The sequence below is a fragment of the Adiantum capillus-veneris genome, chromosome 23 (genome assembly GCF_014529385.1).
Source record: "Adiantum capillus-veneris isolate H3 chromosome 23, ASM1452938v2, whole genome shotgun sequence".
Classification (NCBI taxonomy): domain Eukaryota; kingdom Viridiplantae; phylum Streptophyta; class Polypodiopsida; order Polypodiales; family Pteridaceae; genus Adiantum; species Adiantum capillus-veneris.
In genome coordinates, this window is record NC_140953.1 from 90,014,925 (window position 1) to 90,038,294 (window position 23,370).

Consider the following 23,370-nt stretch of genomic DNA (forward strand, 5'->3'; position numbering starts at 1 on the left):
AGTAAAATTAGCCATCACACCCAGACCATACTGATCTTCCACGAGTGTCTTGATGCACTAGAATTACATACCCAGGCAGTCTCATCCAATTAGGAATATTCAATAGTTGACACATCATAATGAAACACAAATGCTTACATATGCATGTTACAAGACACAACAAACAGCACCGCTAAGCACTCCCCCGAGACAAACAGTCTGCGGTATGAAGCTACTCAACAACTACCTCGTCACTCCCCCGCAAATAACCTAAAAAGATCTGGGCCATGAGCTCAGAGGACTGTACAACCAAACGCTTCCCAAACCGTAGTCTGCGTCTCTTGGAGGTTCAAGCATACAACCAAACGCTCCCCATGCATCGGCATGCGTCGTTCGGAGGTTTTCTAGCATACAACGGAACGCTCCCCAGGCATCGGCCTGTGTCGTTCCGAGGTTTTCAAACATACAACGAATCGCTCCCCAGGCATCGGCCTGCGTTGTTCTGAGGTTCAAACAATACCAAAACAGTATTTCTCACTTCTCCACCCGAGAGTAAAATCACCAATCATTAAAACCAGAGTCAAACAATTCAAATCGGCACCAAGACAGGTTCAAAACATGTACCATCCATTTCAAACAGATTCCAAACAAGATCAAACAGAAATCCGACTTAAAAAGCAATCTCGACATCAGTCGAGCTCGAAAAGTCGACTGACTTTTCATCCTGAAACCTGACCCAAAAATTAGGATTAGGTTCATTCCATAAGGTCATAGCCGAGCACAGCATGGTCCATAAACTCTTGGACAGACAGTATTTCTTTGGCGGCGATGGTAGTTCCAAGATAGCAATCGCACCGAACCACCAAGGTTATCAACTCGAGAAGAGACATCTATTGAGAGATGTCGAGAAATTTCAAGATATAATCTACTAAGGTTTCCATGCCAACCATTCCAGGATACCCCACTCTACCAAAAGTTGCACTCCGAAGGAAGATGTCAAAAACCATATAACTTCCGACAAAAAATTTTCTTGAAAGCTTGCCAAGTCCTTGGAGTGTGTTGCTTCATAGCTATAGACATCAACATCTGCATGGCACTACCTCTGAGAAAAACAGCAGCTCGAAACAAATCTTGGATCCTTCTCTTGTAAGTGATCTTTATGGCTTATGCCCTGTAAGACATGAGCGGTGAAGACGGGAGCGCGCCCGATGCGCGATGAAGTAAGGGTGGGAGTGGCTAATAAGTCCAGGGTCGGAGCATGAAGCTTCTCCGGGTAAAATTCCAAAAGTCTCCGGTTTGTTTTGTTTGCTCTTTGGTAGGACCGGTGTGCTTTCAGAAAAGCACACGACTGATGCTCTAATACCACTGTCACAAGACAGGCACCACGTGCCAATAGAAGGAACAGACTGAACAAACTTTTAGCACTTCAACAACAACTGAACTAAAAGAGAGAGACGGCACGTGACATGGAGTGGCGAAATTCCACCCCAAAGAGTATTGGCCCCAAACCTTGGCGCCCCTTTCGGTATTTCTTTATATTGCATCAACACAGTACAAGCCGGTACTCCAGACTCTACACCTTCTCCACGAAGCATGCCAGAGAATGAGCCATAACCTCATATTTAAAGGCCATACACCCCAAAAGCAGTTTACAGTAGAAAGCCTTCAAACTCAAAAGCTTCTAGTCCAAAAGCAAAGCCAAAAAGCTACCAACGTAAATCACAAAAATCCGTACATCCTGCCACGTCATTAGCCAGCGCGAAACGCGAAAATCTGTACAGCCTGCCACGTCATCATGCCAACGCAATTTTCAAAAATCTACCACGTCATCAGCAACCACGCAATTTTCAAAAATCTGTTGTTGCTTCTGCTTCTTCTAGTGTTTAGGCCCCTCGGCCGGTAGCGTCGTTCTTCAGTAGGTTGACATGTCAGCAGTTTGTTACACTCGGCCTAGATCTCGAAGATCATGGAGGGTACAGACTCTAAGCAAGCCTGAACTGCAATAAGGACCTTCAGTCGCGTGAAGGCCCCCATCCATCGGGGAACTGCTATTTCTAAAGGAGTGAGCCACTCAACTGGTAGAGCCTCTATGATGTCTTGGCACATTGAAAAGAACGCACGGAGTGGATCTCCCGGCTATACAGACCGCCTACAGACACGTGTCGGACAAACCACCCGCGACCATAGCCACCATCCGACAGCTCCCCCGTGCTGGGGCCAACGTCCGAGGACGTAGGCGTGCACTTCTAAGACCGAGCGTCCCATACCACCCGGCCTCACCTTCTCAAAGTGACCTCGCGCACTCCTAGCCTCGCGGGCTAACCACTGGCACTGTGTCAGTGGGGATCGATAACTGCAAATGAGGCCTTGGCCTCCCCTTCTATAATAATAGCCGGCCACATTGGCCGGGTTCACACTACATCCGCTCGAACACTGGACGCCCATCTCGATGGCGTCTAGGCTAGATCCCCTCTCCTCTAAGCGGGACATAACATATTTCCCTCCTTAAGAACCATTGATGTCCTCATCAATGAAGTGGGGATACTGAGCTTTCAAAGCTCTAACTGGTTTCCAAGTAGCAAACCTTTCAGATTGACCCTTCCATTTAATTAAGTACTCGTTATAAGCCATTCGGAGCGAGTGACGGGTACGATGATCTAAAACTGCCTCTAGTTCTCAAGGAATATACTCAATTTGCATATCTTGCCATACATTTTCCTCAATAGGCACAACAACGTCGGCCTATCCTAGTTTTTCTTTAAGGCGGCTGACATGAAATACTAGATGTACACTAACATCCGAAGGAAGAGCCAATTTATAGGCAGCTTGGACAATCTTCTTTGTGACCAAGAATGGACCACAATATCGAGCTGAAAGCTTATAATGTTTTCCCGTTCGCATAGTCTTAGAATCCTTGGGTATCTTCGAATAGACCCATTGTCCTACCTCTAGAGTCCTGGGAGATCTCTTATGATTAGTATTAGTGACCCAATCACGAGCCGTTCTTATACTATCCTTAGCCAATTTGAGCATTTCTTGCATGTCATACAGGAAATCACAAGCTTGGCGTTCCTTGACTTTCTCTAAGCCAATAGCAATCGGGGATTTAGGCTCAAATCCATACATCAACATGAATCGGCTAATACCTGTAGCAGAATGCTTGCTACTATTGTAGGCAAACCTCTAATTGTGGAAGATACCTTTCCCAATCAGATTGTCTGTGAGAGACATAGGCTCTTAACATGTCCTCTAACGTCTGATTCATCCTCTCAATTTGTCCGTCGGACTCGGGATGGTCAAAAGACGACATACTCACCTTCGTCTAAAGATGAGCAAACACATCTCGCCAAAATCAGCCAGTGAACTTAGTATCTCAATCACTGACGATATCCTCTGGCAGACCATACAGCTTGTAAAGCTGATCAGCAAATAAAATCGCCAACTCATGGCTTTTTACTGTCGACTTCATTGGTATAAATTTTGCCATTTTTGTAAGTCTGTCGACCACAACCCAAATGGCGTCATTGCCCCGACTAGTATTTGGCAAACCAACGATGAAGTCCATGGAAATACTTTGCCACTTGGCATCTGGGATTTCCAATGGATGTAGCAGGCCAACTTTCTTAAGGCGCTCTGCCTTATTGACCTGACACTGAGTGCATCTCTTCACAACTCTCTATGTAAGAGAGCATTCTTTGCCAATAGAAATATTGCTTGACAAAAGCCACAGTTCTCTCGATGCATGGGTGCCCAACGCTAGGAACATCGTGGCATTCAAACAAAATCCTTTGTCAGACCTCATCGATTTCCGGCACGCAGACTATTTCATTTCTGAACAATAGTCCACCTCGAATGGAGTATTATCGCCGTCTCGTCTCTCCAGCATGACTCACTTGGGTCTCCGGACCACCCAAGCCTGTACACGAGTCATGCACCGCTTCGACCTCGTTCCATATCTTGCCAAAATAGCTATCGAAACGACATAGCCTTCGAAGAGAGAGAGAAATCCGTCGAGATTTTGGCCATAGACAAGGCGTTAACCTCAGGAATCCTGATGAGTGCATCGGTAACTCGATTGCTCGATCCTTTTCTATAACGGATCTCAAAGTCAAATCCTTGCATAAGCTCAATCCATCTAGCCTTCCGGCCTTTGAGATCACCCTGATCACAGACATAGCGCAAGGAGTGATGATCTGTCCATGCAACAAACGTAGAGCCATACAAGTAGTGCCAACATTTCCTCAAGGCGTGGACTACGGCGTAAAGCTCCTTCTCATAAGTTGGATAACGCATCTCAGCGTCAGAAAGTTTCTTACTTTCAAACGCAACAGGACGTCCATCCTGGTATAATGCCACACCAATGGCATATTCACTAGCATCCTTTCAACCACAAACGGTTTGCTAGAATCCACAATGTGCAATATTGGCGCAGTAGTCACCAAGTGCTTTAGTGTCCGAAAGGTCTCATCGAGACGCTCATTCCGGTGTCACCGTTACGGTGAGGACCTGAAGCCTTCAGTCCTTTCACCCCTCTTTTTAGAAGTTGCGTAAGCGGAGCAGCAACTTTAGAGTAATTTTTTGGCTTTCTTCTTCTCTTGAGAAGATCTCGGCGGTGATTTGGACTTTTGCTGGAATCGGGGTCGCTTCCTCGAAGCGCCCTCACCGGATTGATGGTCCGAAGTTCTTTTCTTCTCATAGTTCGCTCCATTTATCAAATGGAACGTCCTCGCCTTTGCCACTGCATCCTAGACGTCAGTCGAGGCTTTGTCCTTAATTAAGGCCCAACCGTAATCTTCATGAAATCCCAACAGGTACATGTGCACAGCGTGCGTGGAATCCACCTTGCAAAAGATGAGCGCTTCTTTGAAAGCCGTGGTGTACTTATCAAAAGACAGAGCTTTCATCGAAAGACTATGCAATTTTGGCGTAAGCTTTCAAAGGATCCATTTTGGCGAAATCCTTCTTGAATTTCACACAAAAATCAACCCACGTCGTACGCTTCTCTGTCATATCAGGCCACCAAGTAAGCGCCTTACTGCGCAGATAAAGAAAAATCGTCTGAATCCTTCGTTCATCATGCTCCCCATAGAGGTCAAAATACGTGGTCCACTGGTGCAACCGGTTATTTACGGCCAATTCCGTACATTCCTTCTCCTCCCCTAAGAGATTTGTAGTTTTGTACGATATTGTGGGAGCTGAACCTCACTGTGAACGTCCAAAAGCAACGACCTGCATCCGCATTTGCTAGAGATGTGTTTCACCCTCGAAAATACGCACAGTCGTTAACTAAGCCTGATTTTCAAGAGCCGTAAGCCGGGAATTACACCCCTGCACGACCCTTCAAGATAAGCCAAGCGAATGTTTGTCTGAACGTTTGCGTTTCCAGAGCGATAACACGCTGGTCAACGCTCTGGAAAGTACTTGTAATCCATGTGTATAGAGCATGCGTGAACGGAATTTGAATGTTACTTGGCACGTCATCACGCTGCACATCCGAGCTGGAGAAATCCATGGCGAAATCAGTGAAAACCTGAAGGTTTCACACAAAACTGGGGCCTTTTGTGTACTTTTCGGTCGCAAAAAGTTGAACTTCGAGGAGCTCTACGCGTCGGTGTGAGCGTTCGAAGGCGAGCAGGTGGTGGCGGGAGCACGAGCGGGTGAGAGAGGGAGGACGCAGGAGAGAAGCAGAGAATTTTTAAAAGTGAACTCTGTAAAAACTTACTCTCTGTAAATGGTTTTTATGAACCAACAGGTTTCACACTCGCCCTTTTAAAAAATCAAGGTGTCCACATTTAAAAGGACCTCGTCTTTTAATAAGTTAAAAAGACAACCCATCTTGTAGCGTTAAAGAAAATCCAACGAGTAGCCAGCGTTTACAAACGCGTGGAGAGAGGGAAATTGAATGCCACCGTGGAATAGATGACGCGTGGAAGGAGAGAGAAAAATCTGGGCATGTGCCCGCTTGTGCCTGGCACGTAGAAAAAAGCCAGGTTGGCTTTAGCCTACCCTCCAGGTCAACAACGTTTGTTCTCTTCGGTTCCTTCCCTGCACGGGAGCTCACGCTCACGCTACACAGAGAGGTAGTTCCCTCTCTCTCTCTCTCTAATGATTATGCGTTAGCCAGCCACATTGCATTGGATTTAATTGGACACTTTAAAATTGGTGCTCGGTCACCGAACTCGGACCATACTCCAATTCATGTATGTCTAGACCTCCCACACATGCCTACACAATGCCTCCAAAAGGCGACCAGTTGGGCATATCGAATGCAAGTTACAAAGAAATTTGATTATGCCACTTTTTTGGACAGCCTATTGAGTAGACAATGCATATCCCAGAACATTTCAGAAAATTGGGCTACCTTTTGTGAAGCAATAGAAGAGGCAGCAGAGGTCACTATCGGGCGATCTAAAAGAGACCAACAACAAGTGAAGGGTCTCCCTCATAAACCATGGTTTGATGAAGAGTGTAAAGCAGCCAAACGCAAGCTAAAGTGCTTCAAGAAGTCCACGAAGGAGTGGGAAAATGCAGCCAAGGAATACACAATCTTGAAAAGGAAAAAGAGAAGGATGCATGAACTTTTGAAGGACGAGTAAGAGGTGATTCGATTTAAGAAAGAACCCAAGAAAGCATGGAGCAACATGAAAGGTGAAAAGGAGGATATACTGGGAAATTTCAGCATGGACGCAATGTATGTATATGCACAAACACTCTATGCTCCCACCGATGCTCAAATAATGATGAAAGCTGAAATTCAGGTTAACACTAAGGAACCTATAACTTTTGCAGCGGCTATGAGAGGTTTGAAAAAACTAGCCGCTGGGAAAGCCTCTGACATTTTGCACTGAAACTCCGAAATGTTGAAATGGTCTGGTAATGAAGCTAAGAAATGGATACATTGCATCATGAATCAAGCTATTCACCAAGGTATGCCTGAAGATTGGCAAGAGAATTGGGTCAAAGCTTTGTTTACAGGAGGAGACCGTAACCTACTCACAAACTATCGCACCATCATGGTGGGTTCTTGCATGGCAAAACTTTTTTGGAGTCTAATAGAAAAAAATATTAGCACATGGGCTGAAAACAGTGAAAAGGGGGCTATCGGTCAAGCAGGTTTTAGAGCAAAACATAGTACCATAGACCACTTGATTACAATCCGGATTATCATGGAAGAGGCGAGACTCAAAGGGGAAACTATGTACTGCTGTTTTATGGACTTTAAGAAAGCGTTTGATACAGTATCTCGTCATGGGTTATGGTCCCGCATGGAGACCATTGGGGTTCCCATGCATTTGAAAGTTGCGGTGGCACGCCTATACCATGCGGTTCGATGTAAACCGAAAACGCAAACAGCTTTCTCCAAAGAGTTTTTTAGCACAATGGGCGTCAAACAAGGGTGTCCTTTGTCTCCAACATTATTTGGGCTATATGCATAGATGAGCTTGAGGACTTCATATGCCAAACGACGCAAGATAATGACGATGCACCAAACATAGGCCTCATTACTTTGCTACTCCTCATTCATGCTGATGATGTGGTTCTTTTAGCGTATAGCATATCTCTTTTGCAAAAACTTTTGGATGCGGTACATGCTTTCTGCGAAGCTACAGGACTCTCAGTGAATGTCACAAAAACAAAATGTATGGCGACTTGTACACACAAATCAAAGGATCAACCCGCCCTTATGTATGATGGGCAAGAGATTCAAGCAGTTGACAGCTTTAAATACCTGGGCATCATTATACCTTCGAACCATAGATGGGGCAATGTGCAAAAACAAGAATTGAGGCAAGACACGCAAGGTATTACGAGTTTGAAAACATGTGCAAACAAAGCGTCACTAGAAGGTGGGAAATAAAGTCCATGACTTTCAATGCGTGTGTGGTCCAAACGCTATTGTATGGGGTAGAGGTATGGGGACCAAGTATTCCGGCCAGCACATGGAATGACATTGAGAAAATTCAGAAAAAGTTCTTATGTAAACATATGGGGATAAAAACCACAACACCATACTCAGTGATGCTATTGGAGACTAGAAAAAGACCATTGGAAATGCTTGCTTTGCAAAGAATGCATAGATATCTCTTGAAGGTGAAGTTGATGCCTAATAACCGTTTGCCTCACATAGCATGGGAGGTAGGATGTAAGCCGTAAAAGAACCACAAAAGCAAGTTTCTCACCTCTAGCCTTGTTGAGGACATCACGAAATGGTTCTCTAACTGGAATGTGGGAGCATATGTGGACATGCATGTAGAGGAAGGTACCGAGCATGAGCACGAGCTGAATTTTGAACTACAATTACTTGAGGCCCTTCATAGCAAATGGAAGAATGCAATGCACAGGTCCAAGTTTGAATACTATTGCAAGCACATAAACACACGATACTGGGAAGAATACAAAACCGGGGAAACCCAAATACATATCAGGACACCCATGTCCTACCGTGCGAGACGGGCCATCACCTTGATGCGGACAAGATCACACATGCTCAAAAGTGAAACGGAAGGATGGTGGAATATTGATGCAAACATGAGGAGATGCACTCAATGCAACTTGAATTCATTGGAAAATGAGGCACATGTAACCCTTGAATGTCCAGCATATGCGCACATTCGGGTCGACTTTCCTCAACTTATTCAAGGATGTACTACATTTGAGTAGCTTCTCTCAAGAACACATCCCTCTCCAGTAGCACTAGGCATCTATCTTGCCAAAGTGCTAGAACATCACACCACACTCACAAACAAGATCACCACACAATCATGACACGCCCCCTCCTTCACATGGGAAGGGGGGAGTCTCATATATGAGATTTTGGGTCCCATGGGTCATTCTGGCTCCCCGAGGACGTAATACATCATCATCTCTCTCTCTCTCTCTCTCTCTCTCTCTCTCTCTCTCTCTCTCTCTCTCTCTCTCTCTCTCTCTCTCTCTCTCTCTCTCTCTCTCTCTCTCTCTCCTGCATCTCCGCCCGCATGCGCTTGCTTGCGCACCTGCCCGCCTGTACACCATGGTTGCCAAGGTACTCCCCTCACTGCCGTGACAACCCGACAGCAACAGTGCCGACAGTGCTGACAGGTATTGCATGAGTCCCCACCTATGCAATCAGCGCACATTAATCAAAGGGTATCCAGAAGCGGTCGAACAGTGAGCTCATCACCTATCAAATCAATGCCGAAGGACACGCCCCCCAAGGATTCAAGGGACATGACAATCACATGTACTACACAGGACATCTGGGGACTGCTACTTTCTATCCAAGAACAGGTACGACAACAGAATGAGGTTATTTCACGCCAAAATGAAGACATCAAAAACCTGACACTCCGCAACCAAGAGTTGGATCATACCATTGCACTACAAGCTCTGAGACTTCAGCAACAAGAAGACACCCTGAAAACGCTGCAAACTCAAGTGTTGGAACAAGGCAGTCACATAACACAGGTCACCAATAATGTAACCGATGCACCCGAGGGGTCTCCTCCATCTTGGGCATAGATAGTGAAACAAGAGAGGACCATGGGACACAAGACAAGAGAGATGTATACGTATGAGAGTATGTATACGCATGAGGATTCTACCGAATACAAGGAAAGGGAGAAAAGATCCCAAAACATTGTGATACGAGGCATGCCAGAACCTGAGGGGGAAACAATCATGTCTATCAACGTAGATGTTACCACCTTGTTAGCACAAAAGCTTGATATGCAAGATGCAGGGGTATATGGGGCACATAGAGTGGGTCAGAAGAAGACTGATGCTCATAGGGCAATTGTATGCACAATGTTGGATGCTCACAAAAGGACCATCATTTTGGAAATTGCACGCTTCTACTTGAAAGGCACTCAGTACTATGTAAGTGAAGATAGAACACCGACACAACAGGCAGCAAGAAGGAAAGCATATGAGGAACGTCTCAAGGAGAAAAAACCAACATCACCACCTAAAAATGCATAGGGGCACGAGACCCATGGGATCACGACCATACAGGTTACAAGTTGGAATTGTAGAGGTTTCCCATGGCATAAGGGAGAAGGGCTGGTGGATATTCTACCACAAGCTCACATACTCTTCCTATTGGAAACATGGGAACAAAACACATGCAGGCTGCCGGACATTAGTGGATATATCAAGCACTCCGTATGGTGGAATGGTACCAAAATGCGAGGACAAGGAGGTGTAGCTGTAATGTATAAGGAAGAGCTTCAAAAGATGGTTGAGGTATGCAAGATTGATGACCACAAGCGCTATATATGGGTTAAGGTTTGCTCATCAAAAGGATTGATCTTTGTTGCAGGATGCTATATCCCGCATCGAGAGTCACCTTTTTATGACACAAACCAGCTATCCAAAAATGACCCCTTTCCTGACCTATGTACAGACATTGCAATGTATGCACAAGAGGGAGCAGTTGTCCTTCTTGGGGATTTGAATGCCCAGATTGGAAACACACACGTACAATTGACAAACCATTCACTGCACCCTGCGGATAAGAATGGGGAACTTATGCTTGGTTCTATGTGGGATAGATGTTCAAGTGATAACATCATGAATGCACAGGGGTCAGCCATGATAAGTATGATGAACTCAATGCAGCTTGTAGCCATGAATGGTGCGGATAAGTTCGTCCACTCTGGATCATACACTTGCTACACGGCAAATCATGGGAGGAGTACAAATGATTATGCCTTGGTGAGATACGATGCATTGGACTTGGTCCATAGTTTTGAAGTGGGTAGCAAGCTACCAAACTCAGACCATATACCAATCCATATATGCCTACACATGCAAAGTATGCGGCATGCCTATTGTCAACACAATGAATACACCGAATTGGTCATACAAAATGCAACTCACGAAGAAAGAGGACTATGCTAGTCTCTTAGATAGCTTACTGTTTGACCGGAACATGCCTTGTGACATTGAAGAGACGTGGAAGATCTTCCGACATGCAATGGAGGAAGCGGCAAAAATTATTATAGGCAAGTATCAAAGTGGTAAACAGACTAGGAAGGGTTTACCTCATAGTCCTTGGTTTGATGCAGAATGCAAGGAGACCAAACGTAAGATGAGAGGCTTAGCACAACACTCAAATGAATGGGAATGGGCTGCTAGAGAATACAATACACTCAAGAGGAAAAAGAGACGCATGTATGAACTCTCAAAAGAACAACTAGACTTGAGCAGGTTCAAGAAAGAGCCAAGAAGGCTTGGCGTAACATGAAGGGGAAGAAAGGGGATGTGATGGGAGATTTCAGCCTAAACGAAATGTATGCTTATGTACAAACTTTGTATGCCCCGTCGGGGACTCAAGAGGCGATATACACAAGGGCTCACGCCGAACATCCAAAGCCCATCACCTTCCAAGCAGTCATTAAAGGCCTCAAAAGCCTGGCGAATGGGAAAGCAGCTGACACATTACACCTTACCTCTGAAATGCTGAAATGGTCAGGTATTGAGGCTAAGAAATGGATACACCATATGATAAATCAAGCAATCAACCAATACTTCCCCAAGATTGGCAAGAAAACTGGGTGAAAGCTCTCTTTAAAGGAGGTGACCGCAATTTGCTCACTAATTATCGCACCATCATGGTGAGCTCATGTATGGCAAAACTTTTTGGAAGCATTATTGAGAAAGATCTTAGCACATGGGCTGAAAATAACGGGAAACGTGCCATTGGACAAGCAAGATTTAGAGCCCGTCACAGCACGATAGACCACCTTATCACACTCCGGGTCTTGATGGATGAAGCCAGGCTAAAAGGCAAAACCCAATATTGTTGTTTTGTGGACTTCAAGAAAGCGTTTGACACAGTACCCCGTCAAGGGCTATGGTCACATATGGAAACTCTGGGAGTTCCTATCAATCTCAGGGTAGCAGTGGGACCCCTCTACCAAGAGGTCAGATGTTAACTCAAGACAAACACAGGTTTCTCACAAGAGTTCAGGAGCACTATGGGAGTTGAACAAGGATGCCCTTTGTCACCTACACTTTTTGGACTATGCATAGATGAACTTGATGATTTCATTAACAAGGCTATGGGAGAGGGGGGAGATCACCCTACCATTGGTACTTTCACGCTTCTTCTCCTCATATATGCCGATGATGTGGTTCTCTTTGCCTACAAGGCCCTCCTTCTACAAAAACTTTTGGATGCAATACATGCATTTTGCAATGCAACGGGCTTGTCGGTCAATGTAGCCAAAACAAAGGTTATGTCAGTCCACACATGTAGAAATGAGAATCAGCCCATCATCACGTATGACGGGCAAACACTCCAAGCGGTTGCGAGGTTCAAGTACTTGGGCATCTATGTACCTTCAAACCATGCATGGGGAAGTTGCGCGCAAAACAGAATTGATGCAGGACAAGCGAAATACTATGAATTTGAGAACATATGCAAGCAAAGTGTCACAAAGCGATGGGAAATCAAGTCTCTGGCATTTGATGTATGTGTGGTCCAAACAATACTTTACGGTGTAGAGGTATGGGGGGGGAGTATCCCCGCTAGCACTTGGAATGACATTGAAAAGATACAGAAAAAATTCCTATATAGACACATGGGGATCAAAACTACCACCCCATACTCAGTGATGCTTTTGGAGACAGGCAAGAGACCCTTGGAAATGCAAGCCTTACAGAGGGTACACAGATACCTCATGAAAGTTAAGATGATGCCGGAGAGCCATCTACCCCACATGGCATGGCAAGCCGGATGTAAACCACAAAAGAATTACAAGAGTAAATTTCTCACATCCAGTCTCGTAGAAGACATACGGAAATGGTTCTCTAGATGGAATGTGGGAGACCATGTGGACATGCACATAGAGGAAGGCACTGAACATGAGCATGGGCTGAATTTTGACAGAAGCATACTTGAAGCCCTACACACTAGATGGAGTACAGCAGTACACAGGTCCAAATTTGAATACTACGGCAAACACATCAATACACAATATTGGGAGACCTACAAGACTGGGGACACCCAGATGCATATCAGGACACTGAAGATTAAGGAAAATAGAAGGACATGCACACAATGCAATTTAAACAAAGTGGAAAGCGAGGCCCATGTCACCATCGAGTGCCCAGCATACGCACACATCCGTGCTGATTTCCCACTGCTATTGCAAGGGGATGTCACCTTTGAGGAGCTTCTCTCTCGGACACACCCCTCCCCAATAGCTTTAGGCATCTACTTTGCCAAAGTATTGGATCATCACACAACACTAACACAGAAGAAAGCTACTAGCCCACTACCCCCTCTACACACGAGGGGAGCCTCTTGTAGATTTTCTTGTGGTCCCATGGGTCATTTTGGCCCCCCGAGGACGTAAATACAACATCATCATCATCATCTATGCTTCGCACACAGGAAGTACAAAGAATCTTTACTGCATGCTGAATTTTAATCTAAAATCAGCAATTCAAAAAGAAATTCACTAATTTTCGTCGAAAACCAGTAAATTTCATTAAAAACTTGCAATTCTCAGCTTTTCCGCTTGCTAAATTGCTAAATTTAATCAAAAATCAGTGAAAAACACATTAAATTTCACCTGCAAACCTACTCATGAGAAGAAACTAATCGATTGAACAATTATTTCATCAAAAATTACATGAAACAGTTATTATCCAACTGTAGGTGTGCACACGGTCCATTCTGTAGCCAAGCCAGCTTTGATACCATGAAACGAACACAGGGAGTGGATCTCCTGGCTACACGGACCGCCTACAGACACGCGTCGAACAAACCACCCGACCATAGCCACCATCCGACAACTCCTCCGTGATGGGGCCAGCGTCCGAGGACGTAGGCATGCACCTGTAAGACCGAGCGTCCCATACCACCCGGCCTCACCTCCTCGAGGTGACCTCGCGCACTCCTAGCCTCGTGGGCTAACCACTGGCACTATTAGTGGGGGTCGACAACTGCAAATGAGGCCTTGGCCTCCTTTTTTTAATAACAGCCGGCCACACTAGCCAGGTTCACACTACATTTGCCCGGACACTGGACGCCCATCCTGAGGGCGTCTAGGCTAGATCCCCTCTCCTGTGAGCGAGACATAACACACATGCTTTGCACCCCTCTCATGCCTTGGAGCTGGATGCTCTGTATCTCCTCTGGCAAACCTGAGATTTGAAGCCAGTCTCCTAGAGTGCGTGCTGGACCCTCTGCCATGCATAATAACAGGGAACGAGCAGAACGAGGCCCTCCCGATCCCGAAACGCGTTCCCAAACCCAACGCCTCCTCGAAACGGAAACAGGAACAGAACGCCGTTCCCTTCCCAAGCATAACCGCAACGGCAGCCTGAATGGGGCCCGAAACGGACGGAACGGGATCCCGAACGCGGAACGACACAATCCGGAACACCAAAGTTTTAAAAAATGATAGTTTGGGACAGGTCTTTTGACCTTTTGGGGGGGTGTTATTTCCATCCTCTCCTATATAAAGAAGGGCTTTAAACCCTCTTCTCTCAAGCTCTCTACCTCACCCTCTCCCTCAACGTTCTCTCTCCCTCTCCCTCTCCCTTTCCCTCAAGGCCACTGTTCTAGCCTTCGTTCTCGTTCAACCACCCCGAGGGCCCCCCGTTCTGGAAACGTCCCGAGGCCCCCCCGTTCCCGTTCCCGTTCCCATTCCAGTTCCCCGTTCCCATTCCGTGTAACTATGCTACCATGGGACCCCAAGAAACATGAGGCTTACTACCACCCAAGTGGCCTCTCTGAGTGCGAACCCTGGGTATCCAAACGAGGCGTTGTCTCAAGCGCTCCTCCGTGAAAGTGGGGTGGTTGCTGGTCCAAGCCACATCGTAGCTACTCCCAAGAGCGAAGCAAGCTTGTAGCAATCGATCCTCCAGTCTCCTACTCAGACCAACTTTGCGCATCTCTGTAAAGATCCACCTAATGGAAGGTCTCTCAGGCATAGTTACCCGGAATGCGGAACGGAACCGGCGACGGGGACCGCGGGAACGGCCAGGGGTTCGGAACGAAAACAGTGAGAAAAGGGAGGCATTAAAAAACACCCAAATAATGCAATTTTTAGCTCTACATGTTTGAAATTTGAATTGTCACAAAGTGATGACGTGGCTGTCCGCTCTGCAGGAAACCCTAATTTGCTAAAACCCTAACCCTAGCTGCAAAAAATCAGAAACCCTAATTTGCTGACGTGGCTTGATACGTGGCAGCTGTACGGATCCCCGCGTTTTGCGCCGCATATTGCGAAAATCAACAGCTGCGGCAGATCAGCTTTTGGGCAGTTTTGGGCATAGCTTTTTGGCCTTGCTTTTTCCCAAGCAATTGAGCGAGAGGGAAAGCCACTTTGCTTTATTTTATTGAGAGAGAGAGAGAGAGGGGGTCGACAACTGCAAATGAGGCCTTGGCCTCCTTTTTTTAATAACAGCCGGCCACACTAGCCAGGTTCACACTACATTTGCCCGGACACTGGACGCCCATCCTGAGGGCGTCTAGGCTAGATCCCCTCTCCTGTGAGCGAGACATAACACACATGCTTTGCACCCCTCTCATGCCTTGGAGCTGGATGCTCTGTATCTCCTCTGGCAAACCTGAGATTTGAAGCCAGTCTCCTAGAGTGCGTGCTGGACCCTCTGCCATGCATAATAACAGGGAACGAGCAGAACGAGGCCCTCCCGATCCCGAAACGCGTTCCCAAACCCAACGCCTCCTCGAAACGGAAACAGGAACAGAACGCCGTTCCCTTCCCAAGCATAACCGCAACGGCAGCCTGAATGGGGCCCGAAACGGACGGAACGGGATCCCGAACGCGGAACGACACAATCCGGAACACCAAAGTTTTAAAAAATGATAGTTTGGGACAGGTCTTTTGACCTTTTGGGGGGGTGTTATTTCCATCCTCTCCTATATAAAGAAGGGCTTTAAACCCTCTTCTCTCAAGCTCTCTACCTCACCCTCTCCCTCAACGTTCTCTCTCCCTCTCCCTCTCCCTTTCCCTCAAGGCCACTGTTCTAGCCTTCGTTCTCGTTCAACCACCCCGAGGGCCCCCCGTTCTGGAAACGTCCCGAGGCCCCCCCGTTCCCGTTCCCGTTCCCATTCCAGTTCCCCGTTCCCATTCCGTGTAACTATGCTACCATGGGACCCCAAGAAACATGAGGCTTACTACCACCCAAGTGGCCTCTCTGAGTGCGAACCCTGGGTATCCAAACGAGGCGTTGTCTCAAGCGCTCCTCCGTGAAAGTGGGGTGGTTGCTGGTCCAAGCCACATCGTAGCTACTCCCAAGAGCGAAGCAAGCTTGTAGCAATCGATCCTCCAGTCTCCTACTCAGACCAACTTTGCGCATCTCTGTAAAGATCCACCTAATGGAAGGTCTCTCAGGCATAGTTACCCGGAATGCGGAACGGAACCGGCGACGGGGACCGCGGGAACGGCCAGGGGTTCGGAACGAAAACAGTGAGAAAAGGGAGGCATTAAAAAACACCCAAATAATGCAATTTTTAGCTCTACATGTTTGAAATTTGAATTGTCACAAAGTGATGACGTGGCTGTCCGCTCTGCAGGAAACCCTAATTTGCTAAAACCCTAACCCTAGCTGCAAAAAATCAGAAACCCTAATTTGCTGACGTGGCTTGATACGTGGCAGCTGTACGGATCCCCGCGTTTTGCGCCGCATATTGCGAAAATCAACAGCTGCGGCAGATCAGCTTTTGGGCAGTTTTGGGCATAGCTTTTTGGCCTTGCTTTTTCCCAAGCAATTGAGCGAGAGGGAAAGCCACTTTGCTTTATTTTATTGAGAGAGAGAGAGAGAGAGAGAGAGAGAGAGAGAGAGAGAGAGAGAGAGAGAGAGAGAGAGAGAGAGAGAGAGAGACATCTTTTGCTTTATCCAAGAGCTCTAGAGAGAGCTTGAGAGAGAAAGTGGAACTGCTTTAGTTTTAGAAGGCTTTAGACTTTCAGCTTTTGGGGCTCTGCTTTTGGCATCCCTTGTACCTTTAAATATGTGAGCAGGCCTCTCAAAACTCAGAGCATCTGGACGCAGAGTCTGAGTGTGAGCGCCTGCCCACACTCTTGTACTTTGAACTCAGATTAATACAAAAAGAAATATCGAAAGGGGTGCCAGTCTCTAAGGACGATATCTCTAGGCACGGAACTCCGTTGGGCAAGTGTTGAATCAATTGTGAATTGTGAATTGTTTTGAAGTGGTTGTTTGTGCTCTCGTGGTAGATTCTTGACTTGGAGTGTCCAAGTCTGTTACAGTGGTATCAGAGCACGGTCGATTTCTCTTCTACGGGAAGAGAAATCGTGGCACCTATGGCTTCAGGCAAGGATCAGTCGACTCCCTCTGCATCCGGCGATGCGAGAAGGGATCACAACAAAGATTCAGGCAAGGAGTATGGCCCGCCTCGGCCTACTTCGGCGGAGCGTCGAGAGATGGAGCGTCAACAATTGATCGGCGACACAACAAAGATGATGCTCAATTTTGCGAAGGATCCAAAATTTGCAAAATATATGAGCGAGACCTCCTTCGATGAGGTGCACACGTAGTGGCAGAAAACCACAACACCACCCCCAAAACCCGCTCTCAAGAAACCTCCTGCTCCCAAGAAGTATACAGAGAAGGAATTAGAAGAGGTGGTAGATGCACGAATTGGTCAGCTTTTAGACGCGCAAAACAAAGCTGGAAAAAGCACGGCAAAAAGCAAAAGAAAGGCACTGACTTCCCGGGCTATTTGGGTCGTCAGTCGACATTTGAAAAGGCAAAGAAATAGAAGAAGCGTGTTCAATTTGAAGGAGTACCCAGTTCTTCTTCTTCTACTACTACTTCTGATAGTTCTTCTAGCTCATCTGACTTGAGCGAAGAAGACCGAAAAAGCAAAAAAGCGAAGCAAGAAGCAACGCTTCGAAAAGGGCAAGAAAAAGGCAAAGAAGCCAAAATTTCGCCCCGTGAGAGACAGTTCTACAGAGGACTCATCTACAAATAGTTCAGACTCTGATGGTGGCAACTTTTATGCAAAGAAGAAGAATTTTTATAAAGCCAACCAGTATGACGTTCTAGAAGACAAAAGGAAGAAAGTCCGAGAGTTTAAGGAAGGTGGACAGTCAATTAAATTTGACACGTTTTCTAGTTATAGAGATGCTTCGAAGGCTGTCTTTTGTACAGCAGTTTGACATCGCTTTCGCGGGAGGGCGTTCCTCACAGCACTCTAAGATTCGAAGAGCTCCCTCTTACTTTAAGGGGAATGCTCGAACTTGGTGGTCCACGCTTCTATTTAGCAAGACTGCGCCATTTAAATGGCTGAAATTCAAGAGGCTTTTTATTTCTTCTTGGTTGACTCGAGAGTATGAACGTGATATACGAACTGCTTGGAACCATCTTCGGTTGACCAAGAAGGATACAGTGGATGCTTATTGCGAGAGATTCTCGAGCTCTTTTCTACCTGCCGCTTCATTTAAGAAGATCTTGTTCAAGAAACAGATTGAGCGGTTTACCTTGGGTCTACCTATAGAGATCCGAGATCACTGCTTGGAACAGAAGTCAGCTCTTCTATTTAGGAGTGATGAGTCATGCGAAATGGGGTTTTGCCATCCACTCTGGCAGTCTGACTTACCCCACCGATGAGATCATGACACAAAGCTGAACAGACTTCGAAAAATGAAAGTAGAAAAAGAAAGAGCAACCCAGAACAGAAAGAAAAGGATGCACGACCCAAGCTTACTCCTCAAGAGAGGGCTCTCTACATGAAGGAGGGGAAGTGCTTTGAATGCGGGGAAACTAGGCATATCTCCGTGAAGTGCCCTATAAGGCACCGAATGAACAGGATGAAGAAAGCCCAGAAAGTTCTAAAGCAGCTGAGGGATGTGGCAAAAAAGGCAGATAAAAAGCAGAACTGGTACCACATTGCGTGGGGCCTGAACCCAATCAAATGAATGAAAGTACAAACTTTGCCAGGCAAAGGGAAAGATCAGCAAGCTCTTTTGAAGGAGCCAAGGCCAACTTCTTGAATTGCCGGTTCGATTTGGAATTACGCCCGACAGGCTGAGGCCACAGGCGGAGGTAGTTCGAGTGGCACCCGGACGGGATGTTGCCATTACACCAAGCATTGGCAAACTTCGTTTGCAATGACAGGGATGTTTAGGGCAGGCAGAGTTTTACGTAATTGCCTTGGAAGGTTGTGACGTTCTACTGAAAATCTCTTGGTACCACAAGAACAACGCCGTGGTTGACTACCGAGTCGAGAATGAGACTTTGACAAATGAAGGGCTCAGAGATTGTTCTTGAGGAACTTCAGAATTTTTACTCACTTTTTTGGGAGAGAACTGAACAATGGATGAAGGTCGAATATGTTTTGACCTGAACAAAAGAACACCAAGATTTTCTCCACACTCATGCCGATTGCTTTCTAGAAGGCCTGTCACAGGAGTTACCACCCGCTCGTCCTGAAGATCATACCATTGATTTGATACCTGGAAGCACACCACCGAACCGGCCACCTTACCGTCTGAGCCGAGCCGTCTAAGGCTGGCTTGGATGGGGAATAAACCGCATCCGAGCGTCCTCGAGATAGACGTGACTGCAAAGACTGTCCAACCCAAGCCCAAGAAGAGCGTGTCGTACGGAGGGCAACCTCCTTTGTCCAGGAGTCCTCATGTATGTATACATAGCATGGTGGGCTCTACGAGTCAGCAAAATAGTGTACCACAATGTGTCTACATCCTACTGTCTGTAGGTGTCACTAAGAACTTGGCCAACGGCCACAGAGTCTTAACCAATTTGTAACCCCCAAGTCTCCCATATGGTGAGAGAACTCGAGGGCTTGGGCCTGCAGCCAATCCATCGTTGAGTCCAGAGTCCTAAACTCTGAAACCAGCCGCCTCAAAGTCTGGTGAGGGGTTGCCGAGAAATCCTTTGAAGTCTTAGGCAAAGAAGTCCCACCTACGACGGATGTCGAAGCTCGTCGCAAAGGGAGACGTTTACACCAGGCGACTCGTGGAAAATGCACGGCCAAGAGATCTCCTAGCAGCCCAGGAAGTCCCAATCTCTAAGCCAATCCTAGACAAAGCGGAAGGTACTCTCTCCTCAGACCGGGGAAGCATACTAAGATGGGAAGGTCTACCTTCTCCACTAGAACATCGGTAGCTGGGTCGAAAATGAGCTCGAACTGCTCGGATGGCCAAGGGGCTCATTGCAATGACCTTGGACGCCATCTCGGGGGTCTCAAACTCTATCTGGTAGTAGCCACGTCCGGGAAGCTGAACATCAATGATCTTGCCCACCTTTGCTAAAAGGCGGGCCTAGAGGAGATCACACACTTCCTATCGGCTAGGTCGGGTGTCGATGATCTTGCATAGAACAAAGGTGGCTTGAGGGCACGCCACCTCTGCCTCTAGGCTCGCTTGCTGTGTTAGCGAGAGAGCAAGTCAAGTGGTGGGTTCCACGAGGTCGGGCGAGGGGGCTTCTGTCGAGTCCCTCTTAGGTGGAGTAGAATCCTCCATCTGTGTCTGCTAATACGATGACGAACCGAGGAAGAGCGAATGTGAGGATGCCAAGTCGAGGTCGAGAGGCGACACCCCTGCCTTGAGCAAACAAGGGGCAGAGGATGAGAAGGCGGGTTGGGGGGCGAAAAAAATCCGGGGGGGGGGGGGGGCTATGCTGGCAGGCTATGAAAACTAGCGGGGAGGGGCAGGGCTAGCGGGCTGCAGGGGGGCGAGCGGGACCGGGAGCCAGCATCAGGAGGAAAGCAGCAACGCAGGGCAGAAAGAAGGGGCATGGATGGCGATAGGAGTGCGTACGGTGGGCAGCGAGCAGCAGCGAGCCGTTCGTTATCCGGTACACTTTTACTTCAGAGGCTGATTCTGTCTACATCCTAGGAAAACGCTTCCTAACTTTACATTAGACAGGCGACGTAACAGACCGTCCAATAATCATTAATTATATCTAGATGACTTATCTTCCGGGGTCAAGAAATAATTTATGACTTATGGGTAACCCCCATACTTTGCTGAGCTTTAAAAATCTACTTCCATGTTCGATCCAAAGCGACTCGGCTAGTCTCGAGCAGGAGGTTCACCAAACAATGCAAAGCACCCTCTCTCTCTTCTTTGGAAACAATGCACACAAACTGACATTGTGTGTACACACGCTTGCCCTCTTTAAAACATGACACAACACACTAAGGAAAACATGGCACAACACACTAAGGACAAAAATTGGCTCCCAAAATAGGTTAAGCCTTTTGCAGTTGTTTGACAATCTTCAACCTTAACAATTTGGGGGTTTATAAAGTATGTCTAGAAAGTTGAAGTGTTCTTGGACATTTCAGCCTTGCAAAAGCGACATTTCTGGAAAATATGATTGGCAAAAGAACATCCTCTTGCTCCTTATCACCTCCTTTCTCTAGCAATACCTAATCAATCCTGTGTATGAAATATATTTATTACCTATTGTTAACCTTAAGCAGTTGCTGTATTCACACAGGTTTCAACAGATAGTCCTCACATAACCTCTCATTAGACTCCTACTTGAATACATAACCAACACAGAGTGCACCTAATCAGAAAATCTGCAGCTTGGACAAACCCATCTCGAACATTATCAAAATTAACTTCTGTTCTCTAAACATTATGTTTATGAGTCAGAATAAGAATCAGAATCAAAAATTGTTACGTAATTATAATAATCAGGGTTCGCATTGTACCGTAGTACCGTACGCTTTTGTATGGGAAAATATAGTGTATCACAATTCATTTCATACGGTTTAGATTTGTACCGTAGGTTTTCTTTTTTTTAACTCTTAAGAGCCATTTAATATCTTACGGCGTGTTGTATCAACGAACAGTCATACAGGAAAATCATAGAGTATGGCGTATTTGTAAGATATGGGCATTTGTACACCATACAGAAACTTCCGTAAAATGAGTAATGCACCATTAGGAGTTTATACATGCCAATTCCGTTTGTGACTATCAACTTTGCTCATCTCACTTATCAAGCTCCGATCACATGAAAAAGCAATTATAACTAGCCTAGCCCAGGTAACATGGTATCTTTACCTACACAAAATTCCCAACTTAAGGCCCATGACATCAAAAACAGATTCACCTGAAGGTTGACAATCACCATCTTTCCCCCGCCTCGCACAGCCTTCAGTGGAAGATTGCATGCAGGCGTAATCTGCAGACTGTACAACAAAGGTAAGGATGTAATATCACGCTTTACAAGAGAGCCAAAGAAATATATGCACTAAAAGCAGGTTCTTATGCCAAAGAGCTATTAAACCATTTAAAAGCAACACGTAAGTTGCAAATGACACTTCTAACATCTCAAATCCAAAGAAGATTGAAAGTTAAGAATGAATTCATCTCGCAAAACGGTTGTTAATCAGATGGATTAGTTCAAGGAGGATACATGTTCATATGGTACAGGCTTGGACACTCCAAGCGAGAAATGAATAGCAACACACGAACAAAAAATGCAAAATCACTTAACTTTGGAGAGAGAGAGAGAGAGAGAGAGAGAGAGAGAGAGAGAGAGAGAGAGAGTTGACACGGGACGGTAGAGTTCCGTGCCTAGATGCACTGCCCCCATACATCAGCGCCCCTTTCAGTATTTCTTTATTTTTTCTCGCCACAACAATACTGCTCCCAAGGGCCTCCTGCTTTCAGACTTTGTGACCAAATGCCTTGCAAAGTGAGGCCCTAGGGTCCTTATAAACAATACAAGGGATGCCCCATAGTGGAGCCCCGAAAAGCTTTAGTTTTAAAAGCACAGTACCCAAAAGCATCTGCTACCAAAGGGCTCCACACAAATCCCCAAAAGCTGCCAGCGTGAAACGCGGAAATCCGTACAGCCTTCCGTGTCATCAAATCAATGCAAATCATAGAATTTTTGTATAGCTATGCCACATGGCATGTCAGCGCGATTTGCAGAAATCAGCCTTAGACTTCAAGCTTTTGAGTTTTAGGCCCCACAGCCAATGCTCTTCATGTTCTTAATTTATTTTGGGTTAGGATTAAAACTCTTTATGTTCATAATCTATTTTGAGTTAGGATTTTTAATCCTAACCCTCTTTTTAGGCCCTATGCCCAAAACTTTTGCAAGTTCTTCCGGGATCACTTTCTCCTTGTCCTCTCGGCCACTTTTCCCTCTCCTTGAAAGAATTGTAAGCACCCTCGATTACGCCTGCAAAACAGCCAGAGGATAGAAACTTTTTTTAGTAGACACTGACTCTATGTACTCATGCACCAGAGTCCACCAATCCAACACTTCTACAAAGACGTCAGTCACATTTATGTCGAGGGTCTCAAATACAAATCATGATCATTGTAACTGTTTAGCAATCACATCCGGACCACACTGATCTTTTCAAAAATGTCTTGACCTACTAAATCTTGTGACTATCAGATTCATATCCTTTCATTT

General features: G+C 46.2%; 1 protein-coding gene and 1 pseudogene across 7 annotated transcripts in view; one reads left to right on the forward strand and one right to left on the reverse strand.

Moving 5' to 3' along the window:
- Nucleotides 1–23,370, reverse strand: part of LOC147428145 (NAD-dependent protein deacetylase SRT1-like) — a 100,825-nt gene that overhangs the window by 13,437 nt on the left and 64,018 nt on the right. For all 7 annotated transcript variants that reach the window (XM_086497265.1, XM_086497263.1, XM_086497262.1 and 4 more), the window contains one exon: nucleotides 22,051–22,129. In XM_086497265.1, coding sequence (XP_086353391.1) covers nucleotides 22,051–22,129 — 79 coding nt within the window. The remainder of the gene's footprint in view (nucleotides 1–22,050; nucleotides 22,130–23,370) is intronic.
- On the forward strand, nucleotides 8,958–9,936 carry LOC147428146 (uncharacterized; annotated as a pseudogene).